Source organism: Corapipo altera, unplaced genomic scaffold, assembly GCF_003945725.1.
Source record: "Corapipo altera isolate COAL_440 unplaced genomic scaffold, ASM394572v1 55, whole genome shotgun sequence".
NCBI lineage: Eukaryota > Metazoa > Chordata > Aves > Passeriformes > Pipridae > Corapipo > Corapipo altera.
In genome coordinates, this window is record NW_020884882.1 from 2133450 (window position 1) to 2146846 (window position 13397).

The following is a 13397-nucleotide window of genomic DNA, read 5'->3' on the forward strand; positions in this document are numbered from 1 at the left end:
GCGCCGCTGAGCGGGCGCCGGCCGGGCCTCGCCATGGGGGCACCGCCGCCCAACGGCAGCCTCGGCCTCACCGCCAGCCCCGGCGCGGCGGCGGGGCCCGGGGACCGCGGCTGCGAGAACGGCGCCCTCATGGACAGATTCGGCATCTTCCTGCAGGGGCTCCTGGGCGTCGTGGCCTTCAGCACCCTCATGCGTGAGTGGCGGGGCCGCGGCCTGGCGGGAGCGCCCGGGGGGGGGTGTCCCCGAGGAGGGATCGGGGTCGGCGGTGGGGCCGCGGCCGCGCTACGGTGCCCCGAGCTTATCCCGGGAAGGGCCGGGCTGTCCCGGGCTCCCGGCCGGGAGGGGCCGCGGCGGCCTCGGGAGCGCAGCGCCGGCGCTTTGTGGGGCCGGGAGAGCCGAACGGGGCCGGGCGGGGAGGCCTCGGGGACCGCGGGGCAAGTCCTTGCACTTTCTGAAACTTGCCTTGCTAAGATCGGCACCCGTGCTGATGCAGTTTAGCGCTTCGGGGGCGAGGGGGTGTGTGTCCTGCTCTGAATTCAACCGGCAGGATGAGGTAGGCGGTGTGTGCAGTGTCACTCGGGTTTGGGATGTACAGAAGTCGCGGGTTTGGCCGGGCTGTTTTACCGCAGGTGGACCGTGTCGTGTCAGCGGCAGCAAAGGCAGACACGCCGCTCTCAGTCGCAGGGTGCTGTGCCACGCTGGCCTGGAGGGCCATCCCCGGGAGCTGGAGCAGCCCCAGAGCTGTGTGGCTGCTCACAGAGTGTGGTGGGAAGGCAGGGAAGGCTCGAGGCCGCGGTGGCCCCAACCCTGGGATGGGGGAGTCCCGACAACGTGGAACAGTTCTGGTGGATTTGTCTCTATCCCATACTGTAGGTCGTACCCTCTGGGTTGAGCAGTGGAGAAGCAGCCCAGTGCCTTTACTCAGCTGACTGTGACATTGCTGTTAACAAAAAGTGGGAGAGGGAAAAGGAATCACCAGCGTCATGTGTTTTACAGTTTGACTGATCTAAAAACCAAGATCCTGTTTACATTAAAATTGCACTGATGCCTTTTCGTGCTGGTGTCACACTATTATGGTTAAGTCAGACATTTGCCACACTCTGTGTTTTGTTTGCATGCTTTAGTGTCGCAGTCACTGTTAACAATTGCATTGCTCTTGTGAAAACTATGTGTGTAACTGTTGTCATTATGTGATTGAATGGCAACAGTATTCACTGCTGTAGCATTTGGTCAGTCACAGCAGCCTGATAATAGAAGCTTAAACAGTTTTCAAACAAAAGTACCTCTCTTAATAATATGTAATATTATAGTAATATATATAGTAATAATATGATGTGTACACAGTGTTGATTTTAGATTTAAGAGATACAAATAGGTAATTCTTATGGATTGTGCATCCGAAAGGGAAGAACTGCAGATATTATTTGTCAGGATAGTGCCTTTTTTTCCTGGAAATGGTATTGTGTGTCTCTATGCATTTTACATAAATGGATCTAAACTTGGAACACTCAGTGAAGATAAGAAAAAGTGAATACATAAAGTAGGGAGTAGGAAAATGAAAGTCTTGTTGTTGGCTGTACTTCCTGGCTTGGGTTAGGTGCTGTTAAACCAGGAACTGTCAGGAGGCTTCCATGCAGTGCTTGCAGTTGTGGCAGAAGGGAGTGGAAGGAAGGCAGCCAGTCCTCACAATGGACTGGGCAGAAAAGGAATCTGTCCAAAGGGGATTAGAGGAAAAACTTAGCAACTTGTCATGCTTACATTCAAACAGAGGGTAGGTATGTTTGTCCTGGGTTTGTCAGCCACATTCCCCTCCACTTTCCTTTGTGCCTCTCCCCGAGCAGCAGGAGAAGCTGGTCACACCATGTGGGCCTGTTACACTGGGATAGGAGCAGCTCTCAGTTGTGGGCTGGGCTGTGCAGGAGGGCCAGTTCTGTCCTGTCTGATAGCTCTGAATGTTTCTATCCTTTTTATGTCAAATACAAGACGCCTGGCACATTGTTCCAAACCCTTTAAAGTTTCCTCAACAAACAGGATTTTTTTGTGACAGATCTGATGTGACACAGAAGCAGGAACTTGTGGCTGAGAGCGTGGCCTCTCCTCAGCAACCACCTGGGCACCTACACAGCTGTTCCTGTCCCTGAGCTGCTGGGGCTGGAGGGATGACACAGCTTCTGGCTGCTGGGTCACAGAACTGATACAGCAAGGAAAATAAATGAGGAGACGTGGTTGTTTTTAAGCTGGAGTAGCTCTGCTCCTGTGCTGGCACAACAGAGGTGGTGGCACTGAGGGAGAAACAAGTGGCTGTAGGCAGGGGCTGCTTGAGAGTTGTCTCTTCAGTTGGGTCCCTTTGGAACAGCAGTAATTCTCTGTGTGCAGCTGTATAATTTCTCCTGAAGACACATGGCTGTCTGGTATTTAAATTTAACTTCTAAAGAGCGAGTCACTTGTCTTTTTTTTTTTTATTTTTTTTTTAAGGGGACACTAGAAGGAGATGTTCTAATATTTTGCTTGTGATTAATGGTGCTGAGCCCTCTGTAGTAAAAGGAATTAAAGTGATGGCACCAGAAATACATTGTACAATTGCTCTTTTTGCACAGAAGCTGTTTTCCTTTGAAAAATATTTGATTTGACATACAAAGAATAAGAATTTTTGTTAAGTGGCTAAATCAAAGGCTGACCCAGACCTGCCCTTTCTAGTTAAATCTTACCCTGCTTGTGTTCAGTGGAAAAAAGAGTGTTTTAAAATGTTTTTTTCTGTAGTAACTAACTGTAAGAGGAGTAGGCCCTTTTCTGTTCCTTGCTGGTGGATGTTCATGTACAAATGACTAAAGGACCATTCCTAAAGCAAAATTATTTAAGATCTGACACTCCAGTGTGCCACTTTCTTATGTGTGCACCTGTTTGGTTGCTGTAAAGTTGTGCTGTCAGCTGACCTGCCAATTACACCAGTCAAACTTCATGATTTTGAGGGCTAAAATGTGGTTATGAAAAGGTTTTTAGTTTGTGGAGGATACGGTGACTCTGTGCCAGAGGGAACACGGGAGCTGTGCTGCTGTGGCTGTCTTCTGATACTTGTGAGAAAGGTTTTTAGCCCAGTCACGTTATCAACCTCCTTTGTGTGCCCTCACTACTGAATTGGCACAACCAAGAAGTGACAGGAGGAGAAAATTTCTCTCTTTGAGCTGACAAAATGTTCGTTTGAAATTAATTCTGAGGTTTCCTTTTCTCTGTAGCTCTTGCCTCCCTGTTCTGTCACACAGGGAATGAAGAACAGTGTAACTCACCTGCTTATCTCACCTTACCTTTTAAATGAGTGACTTTGTTCTCTTACTTTCAGATTCAGGTACAACCTGTCACAACCCCCTAATCTTTTTCTTGTAGAAGATGCTTTATTGATTGATCATTTATCCTGAGTTTATATAGGAGCCTCCTTAACCAAAGAGTAGAAGTTTGCATTTGGTTTTTATTGCTGTGAATTGTTTAAGGCCTTCCTGATCCACTACTTAAGTCTCTCTGCTTTCAGATCTTACCCTGCTGCTCTTGGTGTGAAGCTTGTGCAGGGAGGTCCTTTTCTGATGTCTGAACCAGTAGTGAATATTCTTAATACTATCAGAGCCCACCTGTGTGTTGTCTTAAATCACTGTGAATTAATCTTTACTGCTCAGAGTCCGGTCCTCTGCTGTGAAGCTAAAGACCTGTTTGAAACAGTTTCACCCAGATCCTACAGATGTTCCAGCACACCAAAAGCCCCACTGAAGTCGGGTGAGACAAGTTCTGTAGCTTCTCTCCTAACCATGGGCTTTAAGTCCCCGTGCAAGGGAACTCTCTGATTAAAAACCACCTCATTTTGGCAAATCTGCTTGGACTGGCAACCTGCTTGGACTCTGGTCACTGACTCTCCAGCCTGTGAACCTGCTTTTTTTTGAACTCTGTTGCTTAATTTCGTTCTCCTCCTCCTGCCTACGTACACACTGTTTTCCACCCTGGTTTATTTAAGCCAAGCCACTTCATAACAGGAAGTCTTAATGAGTTCTCTCAATGGAAGAGATGTATGTTTATATTGCAAGCCAGTAAGCCAAAGATAATATTTTTCCACAGTTTGCCACTATGTTTGTATCTTATTTCATGGAAATCTTGATTTAAAATGGTAGCTTTGCTTCTTAGGTATTTGGGCCTCTTTGGTGCAATAATTCTGTAGTTGTTTACTGATGACACAAAGCTGGCTTTAAATATTTTTACCTAATACCATGTGTTTTGTCAATAATCCCAAGCACCTTCTGAGCATCCTCTGGTTGGGCTTTTGTTGGTCATGAATGATTAGAGAGTGGTGTTGGCACAGTATCCCACACATATATGACAAAGGTGTAGTTATAAATGACACAGTTTTTATTAACCAAACCTGGTAAAGGTATGGGGAAAAACCCACTGTCAATCCCTTAAAACAGTTGGTGTCAGAGAGGGTAAAGCAGTTTATTTACTAAGCTTGATTGTCAGAAGATTTGTACCTTATCAGAATATAGCAATGTTTGTTTTGGGACACTTAGGAATGGCTGAGAAATTAGATGTGAGTTGTATTGATGAATTATTGAAATAGAAGCATCATTTGGTTTTCTGCAGATAGAGGTTTGTGTCTGCAAGGAAAATATAAATATGCTGTAAAAGAGACCAGAGTGTGGGATTCTGTTCCCTTTTTATGGCTTTATTACAGTGTGTAATCCTTCTCATGCTGAGAAGGGTTTACAAAAGTGAAATGACTGGGTAGAGGTGCAGTGAATAAGTGAGAAGGTTCATTTGCTGTTGAGGGTCACAGATGAAAGAGAAGAAACCATTCTGTTAAAACATACTATGTATATTTTTTAAGGTCCTCTCTTTAGTTACAGTGTCCTAAAGGATATACCTTAAAAACTAAATCCTTAATGTCAGTTAACTTTACAGCAAGGAAAATGAATGCTTCTTCATATAATAAACTATCATAAGAGGTAGTTTAGTAGAATTTGAAATGCTTTAGGAAAATAGGCTTTTCAGAGGAGTGATTCTTATTTTCATGAAGGTAAGAGAGTAATACTATGGGGAATAATGTTCTGGGAGAAGCATTTAAAAATAATTCCAGTTTCCTGTAACAGAAAAGTCAGTGTAAAGGAAACTGTTGGATACAAAAGGACTAAACTATATGATTTAGTTGTTTTCTATAGCAATTTTCTTTCTACTTGAGCAGATTTAAAACATGTAAAAATAACAGGGAGTTTGATGCCCTGCAACCTCAGGCATGAAATAGAGACCTCTGAGTAACAGCAACAAGTTTATTCCAGATGGCACTTCGTAGGATGCAGGGCAGTGGCCTGATAGCAAGGTGGTGTATTATTAATAAAGACATTATTTAGAAAGATTTGATATTATCCTGACTTGATAATGCTGCATCTGTGAATGTATTCACTCTGAGTGAAACAGTCCATGTTCTCATGAATTCCTGAGGACCCCCTCAGAAATGTCCTACGTGCATCTGATTTTAAAACTTTTACAGAAGTTTCAAATCACATATAGGCTCTTTCATTCTTATGGAATTAGGAACATTACTGTACTTATTACACACGGGATCACATGCTGTAGAATGCACTTTATCCTTTTTCCTGGAACTTGCCAGATGGATGCAGAACTGGCATTCCACCATATGTTTGGGAATAACCTAGTAGTAAGCAGCCTGAAATGAGCTTAGGGACCACTTTCAGGTATCACAGCAGCAGGGATGAATCCCTCTTCAGGTAAAAGAAAACTAGTAAGATGTGCTGTTGGACTATGGTAACAGGCAAGGTTTGGGAGGGAGCGAAGGGGGAGCACGTTTGTGGAAAGGAGGAGGTGAAAAGGCTCCCCTGGGAGCAGCAGGACTCTCATCGCAGCCAGTGGGTGTTGGGGCGGCCCCGGGGTCGGGGCAGGACCCTGGACAGCTCCAGCGGGGCCGTGTCCTGCCCTCGGCCGGCATCGCACCCTCCCCTCGCCCCGAGAGCTCTCCTGGGATCCAGAGGTGGGTTTTCCTCGGGTGCTGTGGATCTGCAGTAAGTACCACCCTTCCCTGCCGCCCGCTGGGGTTTGCCCGGCTGGCATAAAGGGGGAGGCAGCTCCCTCCCTGCTGGCCGGGACCGAGGAGGAAACAGGGTGGGTGATGGGGTAGAAATACGTGTTATCCTGTCCTCTTCCTCTTTCGAGCCCATTCCATGGCAATTAGTAATGATCGGTATCTCAGTGCACTGTTATTGTGCAGGTTAAGTGTCTGCTTGTGGCTGCAGGACTCAGAAAAGCCCTGTGAGGTCACTCTGGTCACGGCTAAGTAAATTATACCTTACAATGATCCAGTGTTTCCTCATCCCCAGATGGTGAGGGATCGCTTGCAGCCCTGGAGTGTGGCTGCTTCTTGTTTGTCTTAAATAAATCATCAGCCCTTCCAGTGCCTCTGTGACATCTTGATCCGTGTTTGAGACAGAAAGGAGAGATGCACTATGAGCTGTAGCAGAAAAAAAAAGAAGTATAAACACACGGGAAAATTAGCAAACTAAATTTTTTCTATTACCATGCTAATATTGTAGTACTCTTTAACATATGAAACAACTAGTTGGGATAAATTATGTCTATTGTGAGCTCTCCAGAAAAGGTCAAATCTTGCTGACAAACTCAGTGCTGTACAAAAGCAAGTATTAATGGTGTTTGGATCTGCTCAGCTGAAACCTTTTAAGCAAAGGAAATAACATGAAATGAATTTAGGAATAACAATTTTGGAATTGTTTGCTACATTGAAAACAGAAGACCAGTCTTGTATTGTAGCATAGCTAGGTGTCTGCTTTCATTGACAACAGGTGAAACATTTTTTATAGTATTTGGTCCTGCTTGAACTACATTTCCTTGGTTTTTTATTAAAACTACTGGCCAGATATTTGATTCTTTGTTGGCTGTAGGTTGTAATAGCACTTTATTGGTCCTGATGTCCCGATCATGTCGGGCCATTAATATTTTAGTGTCACTAACTATCCTTGAAATGTCATGCCAGTAAAAGTTAAGACAATGAAAATAAGGTACCAATTTAGACAAATAATCTGCAGTCTCTAAGTTAGTTGCACTTTTCATTAACAGTTGTCTGATGCCTTACTTTGTCTTGCTGGCTCAGGACATTTTACATTTTCTTATTACTCAGCGGATTGCTGGATGTAGTTGCAGACCACATAATAAAATTGTTCTAAGTCTAATTACACATGTCATCCACATTATGAAATGTTTAGGAAGAAGGATAAGTTATGTTGACATTTGTAAACTATTAAAGTGATAGATTATCCAGAAACTCTGAAGCTGTGTTTAATTAGGACTAACTTCTGGGCTGTTAGCTAGACTGGTGTTTAACTCTGTTTAACGCAGTGAATGTCTTCTTGACTAGTGTTTTATAATTAAATCTGTGTGGAGCTGATTTGTGTGGACACACAGTGTGCAGTTTTGCATTCTGTGGTGATATTAATTTCATGGTTAATGAAGTTTGCATTCCTAAAGTGGTATTTAACAAGGTCTTATCTGTGTGGATTTTGTTGATGAAATGAAAAATCAGGTCTTCTTTCTCGTGCCTGCTGGTAGGAAGTGATTTGCATTCTCAAAGATTTCTTGATCACAGCAAAATTTATTCCCTGTGAAACTCAGTTTAAATCTCTGTCAGACTGACTTAGCTCAGAGCTTGCACGAGTCTGCCTTCACAGGTGCTGTGCTCTGGGGATGAGGGTTTGGGGCTTAGTCAGGAATGACTAAACCTCTTTGCACTGATGCTCAAGATACTGAAGTCCTGTTTTTCTGCCACTGACCTTGAATCCCACATTTTATATGTATTTGTTGTCATAACCTCATACATACCTTGTCATGTGTGAGGAAAGGTGAGGATGAAAATGTGCTAAAGTGGATTTACAGTTCAAATTCCTCATAGCTCACATTCATGGTTCAGATTCATAGTTCCAGGTGTAAGTTCACAGATGTGAAGAGCTGGAGCAGGGGAAAGTCATCATAAGGGAGGCACTAAGCTTGTTTTTTCGGTTGTTCCTGGTGGGGTTTTCCTCTAGATGTTGCTGCCTTTTTTTTTTTTTTTTAATAATCACACATTTCTGTCATTTGAAATGCTTTGTGTTTGGTCATCATCTTAACTTCTGTGACATTTTTGGCTACCCCAGGTTCTAAGACCAACCATTCCTCCTCTTGTAGTGATTAATGTGTTGACTCACCTGAGAGAAGAGGAAAACTGTGCTACATTTCCTTGTTTTATCTGGTGTTGGGGCAGTAAATGGAGCTCAGGAGGACTTGAACCCACTGACCTGTGAGATACAAGGTGCTCAGGACATGGAGTAACTACAAATATATCAATTTTGGACAGATTAGCCAGTCACCTCAAATAAGTTGTTTACTTACAGAACAACCTTTGCTTGCTTTTTGTTGTTTCACTGTAGGGGGTTTTTTTCCATTTCTCAAAAATACAGAATTTTTTCAGTGGAATAAAAATTATTTTAAAATTACAAACAACTATTCACAACTACCAGCATATATCCTCTGTCTCTTATAACTTTTGAAGATACTGTGCTCTAAAATTTTAATTCCTTCTTAGAATAATTGCTTTTACTTCCTTCCTGCTGCTATACAACATCTTTCAGCACACCTTTCTTGCTCTGAGGCAGTGGTGTGACTAATAGCCTATGTTATTTTATATACATAGGATTTAAATGTTTTCTTTGGAAGGTAATTGTAATGTTAGAAGATGAAATAGTCTAAGGAGCTTTAAAACAGGCAGGGGGAAAAAACCACCCTCCTCCATCTGATCTTATAACCTTGAGCTTTCTTATGGCAGCATGTTTTCAGTGCTGGCATTAGATTTTCGTGTTGTTGCAAAGTAAGAAGCTTTTTGCAGGTGGAAGTTTCATCTTGATTTCAGAAATTTAATTTATGCAGTGAATACCTAGTTGTTGGATATGTTATATCAAAGAAGTCTGTATAATTGCCCTCTGACTCTGATGTTATTTGATCATGTGTAAAGAGAATGAATGAAAGGAGGTTGTGTATCTTTTGTCTTTTTTAAAACAGTTGGTGTTATGTGAAATATCTGTCAATGCTTTGATAGTTTCAGCCTAGGAAGACTGAATCTGGTAAGCAAAGCTATTTAGGCTTTAAATGGACTGAACATACAATTTATATCTCCCTTTGGCCTCCTTGATTTAACATATTTGCTGTTTATCCTTTTTTTACAAATGGAAACACAGGTTTCCTTTTACATCTTTTTTTGTGTGTATCTGAACTTATATTTCTTTTTAAAGTTGCTTTTTAAAACTGCTGTAGTTACTGGCTTGCTTAATATTTTAATGCATGGTGATTGAGTTTTGAGCTGTGCTTTGGCAATTCTGCCTGTTCCCAAGAGCTAGTTTAAAACAACCAGCTTGAATGACTTAAAGTTCATTGATATCTGTTGTCATACTAATAATGTTTTGAAAGCTTCATGTATTATTGAGTGATCTTGTGAATGCTGTAGGTGAAAATGGTGTTGTGAATCGTAAATTGCTGCTTAGTGCACATTAATATGGATTCATTCTATTTGTTTTGTGCTAAATAATTCATGTTTCCCAAATGGTTCTTATTTTTTAGCAGGAAAAAAAAAATCAACTCGAACACAGCAGGCTGTATTTTTTAGTTCTCACTGGGTGCTTGTATTGCATGGCAGGGATGGTACAGCTGTTTCTCTGGGAACCTGCCTTTTTTTTTGGGTGATTGTTTGATGACACCTGGTTCAGAGTATAAAAGTGTTTGCAAGAGAGCTCTGTATTAACCTTCTAAAGCCAATCTCACAGGCATTTTTACTGGAAGCTTAGATTTGCTTTGCTTTAACTGTCTGATAGGTGTTGAAGAAACAGAGTAGCAAATGCTTCTGGCTCTTCAAGAGCTGGGAAGCTGTGATTTACGAGCACTTCCAAACAGAGCACACCTTGACCCGACAGCGCCGTGTGTCTCAATGCCGAGATAACAAATGCCCGTCTCTAAGGCTGAATCACACCTTTGAACTTCAATATTTAGATAAATATTTCCTAAGCTACTCGTGCTGTTTACCTGAGAGTTCTTAAAGCAGTTCCTTGCAGCCCTTTGTTTTTAGCATTGCAGTGGCTTTGGGAAGCAAAGGGGGGGATGTTTCTGTTTATACAGTGCGTTGTACCTGCATTTGCTGACTTTTAAAGTGCTGCTCTCTCTGGGGAGACAGCAAATAGGTCAGCAATTGAGAGTGAGAACTTCTTTGTCCACTAACTTCGCTCAGCTATTTTAAAAGTAAGCTTTACCTTTAAAAAAAAAGGAAAGGAGAAAAAGCTCCCTGCCAATGGCTCTTGGTGTGGACTGTCTGGGCCACTGGCTCTGCTAAGACACATTTGTTTCCTTTATGGACAGCCGAGTTAATGCCCCTGTCAGAGCCACACTATCGTGTGCTGCCAGGATGCATGAGAACAGCCTTGCTGAAATGGTCTTAGTCTGAGTTGTGTGCAGGTGATATGACTTATTTGTGTCTCCCACAGCCAATCTATACAAGCTAAGCGTTTGGAAAAAAATTTTTTAAGTATGTACGTGTTGGGAATAAAGAGCTCAGCAGCCTCATAATGCATTTGGCTGCCCTTCCTGAAGCAGCAACATTGTCTGATTTATTCCAAGCTCAGGTAGCAGGGTTTTTTCCCCCAATAATGATTTGTCCTCTCCTCCCCTGCACTGTGAAGGGGAGCTTCACTTTGTGATAGCAATTCCCTGTGGAATGGCTGTAAAGGTTTAGCTGTCACTAAACCTTTGTGGGGACAAAATTTACCAGTAGGTTTTTAGCTGGTTGTGGAAGCAGGGAGGAAGTAAATGCTCATACAGAGGTAGCTTCCAATAACTGTAATTCACCAGTGTTTATCCAGAAAGCGCTGCTGCCCATTTGATAAATTCTGTGAAATCTGGTGTTGACCCGTTGTTTTCAGTTGTTTATGTCATCTGTGTGGATAAAGAGCCCAGGTGAGGTAGCTGGGCTTGACAGATGCTCAGCACTGGGGTATTTAACTTTGCAGTAAAACAGTCCCTTGTTCTCTGCTCTAACAGAAGTGCCACTCAGGCCCCTTTAACTGTCACAAAGGTTTTGCTGCCATAACCACAACGTTATTCTAACTGCTGCCAGTGGAACAGAGAGATAAGGGCTGCAGTTGGCAGGTACCTCAGGCTGTCCAGGCACTGAATCCTTGGTCTGACATGTCCCTGAGTAACACACTAGCTGGGTCATTAAACTTCATTGTGTCCAGCGTTTCTGTAAGTTTTTCCCTGAGTGACCATCTTTAATGGACCAGTTCTTAATTACACTACAGAATCACTGAGGCAATTAAGAAAAGGCCTTGGCTACTTGCATGGCTAATAGTTTTCTGTCTTACAGAAGTTTTAAAAATCCTTTTTGCAGGGGAGCAAAGCTGTTGGGCTCATGCACTTGACTGTATGTCAGTCTAATATCAACTACAACAGAATTTTCCTTTGAGTTGTTCCATAAATTTTTTCATCATGAAGAAACCATGGTTCCTGGTGTCTTTCTCCAGTACAGCTGTAACACTGGATATAACTGAAAATCACTTGTTCTAGTCCAGTATAACTTCTGCTTTAATACAATTGGTGTCTCAAGTGTCGAGAAGTCTGGGTCATTAAGCAAAAATGTAATAAAGAATTTTGGGGCTCTTACGTAGGGAAGTAAGCGGGGTGTCCTGCATTTGGGCATCTCAGTTGTAGTTAACAGGGCAGAGGAGAAGAAGGAAGAGTTTGCAGTAGGGCAGAAGTTGAATTATGAAGAGCATAGGGCATTTTCTGGCTGGAGAAATGAGCAGTACACCAAAAACACTGGTTCTTATGGCCTTTTTTGCAATCACATTTATTACCTCTCTTTAAGCACAGACAAACACAGAGTTCCTATTTCTTTTTAAACTACAAATAGAGGAAGTTGCTGAGCTCAAAAGTGTCACAAAAGCTTTTGGCAGTCGAGCAATGTGTGGTTTATACACCTGGGTACCTTTTGTAAGGCATCACTGTAGCCTCTTCCCACTGGGCATGTTGTGTCTTGCAAAGTTAATTCTGAAAAGAAAAATTCTATTTTGGGGAAATCTTGCATGTAACCTTATGTAATTTCTTATTGTTCTCTCTTTGCTGCTACCAGGAAAATAATGGGAGGCATAAAGAGAAGCTGCAAGACAAAGCCTCTTGAAAGCTTTGCTTTAGTGGGAAAGGGAGGCAAGTTCAAATGTTTAATAAAGATCACGGGTAATGTGAAATTCAGTGATAGTCATTCCATGGTGGTGTGAATTTCCAGGAATTGTAGGTGTGCACATGTTTATTCAGAACAGAAGTGGTTCCCACTGTTGTGGGAAAAGTGTTGATACTAACAAGCAGAACGGTGTTTCTGACGCTCTTCCTAAATGGAATTTAAAAAAAATAAATAAATAAAAATCTGGCCTGCATATGTAGTTGACTTTACAAGTTTTTTACAGGGTTGGAAATTGCAGGTTGAAATTTGTGATGCATATGTTCTGATAGCCAAATGTTCTGAAAATAGCTCAGTTGTCTGGGAGTAGCCGTATGAAATCCTGTATCTGATTCCGAGTTTGGGTGCTAATTAATGCTTGGTGTAACTTCAGCTGTTAGTCCACACACAGCTTTCTGTGGGAAACTTGTCTTGAATGTTGGGAATCACATGAATTAGTGTCAAAGTAACCCTGCAGATCCCAAGTCTTGCACTCAGAGGGCTGTGTTGGGGGAGCTGTCTGGTTGCAAACCCATTGTTCGGGAGGCTCAATCTGCAGTGGGGATCTCACTGTTAAATTCTGTGCATCCACATATGTGTGTGTGATATTCAGTTAACCATGCTTTGGTCCTTTGGTAATTGGCTCAAATCTTGGAACTTTTAAATGTCATAGCACAGAAAAAATGAGTTTTAGACTTACAGACCAATTTCTGTTGGAAGGGACCCCAAATGTCACCTGCTCCCACCTCCTGCTCAGAGCAGGGCCATTCCTGCTCTGACATCCCCTTGCTTGGAGCATCGTCCAGGGAATTTTCAGAGGGTGTTTCAGTCACTGCACCCTCTGTGGGCAACTTGTTGCAGAGTTTAATTTCTCTCATTGGAAATTTTTGACTTCTTTCATGCTGGAATTTCCCTGGCTGCAGCTTTACTGGTGCCCATTGCCTGGGCACCTGTGAGAAGGGTCTGATTCTGTCCCTGCTGCAGCTGCCCAGGCAGGTGAGCGACTGTGAGTGTGTGATGTGCAAATGTGACCCTCACCAACCTTTCCTCCTTTTCTGTTTGGCCAGCTCAGCTGTGGCTCTGCTGAGCTCTGATGACAGAAATGTGTAGG

The 13397-nt window shown here is 42.9% G+C and overlaps 1 protein-coding gene across 1 annotated transcript in view; it reads left to right on the forward strand.

The window, feature by feature from the left end:
• The first annotated feature begins 33 nt into the window (after positions 1–33).
• The window catches only part of LOC113945755 (store-operated calcium entry regulator STIMATE), a 33282-nt gene continuing 19918 nt past the window's right edge, over positions 34–13397 (forward strand). Inside the window, exon 1 of the mRNA XM_027640289.1 lies at positions 34–193. Within this exon, the coding sequence (XP_027496090.1) occupies positions 34–193 (160 nt within the window). The remainder of the gene's footprint in view (positions 194–13397) is intronic.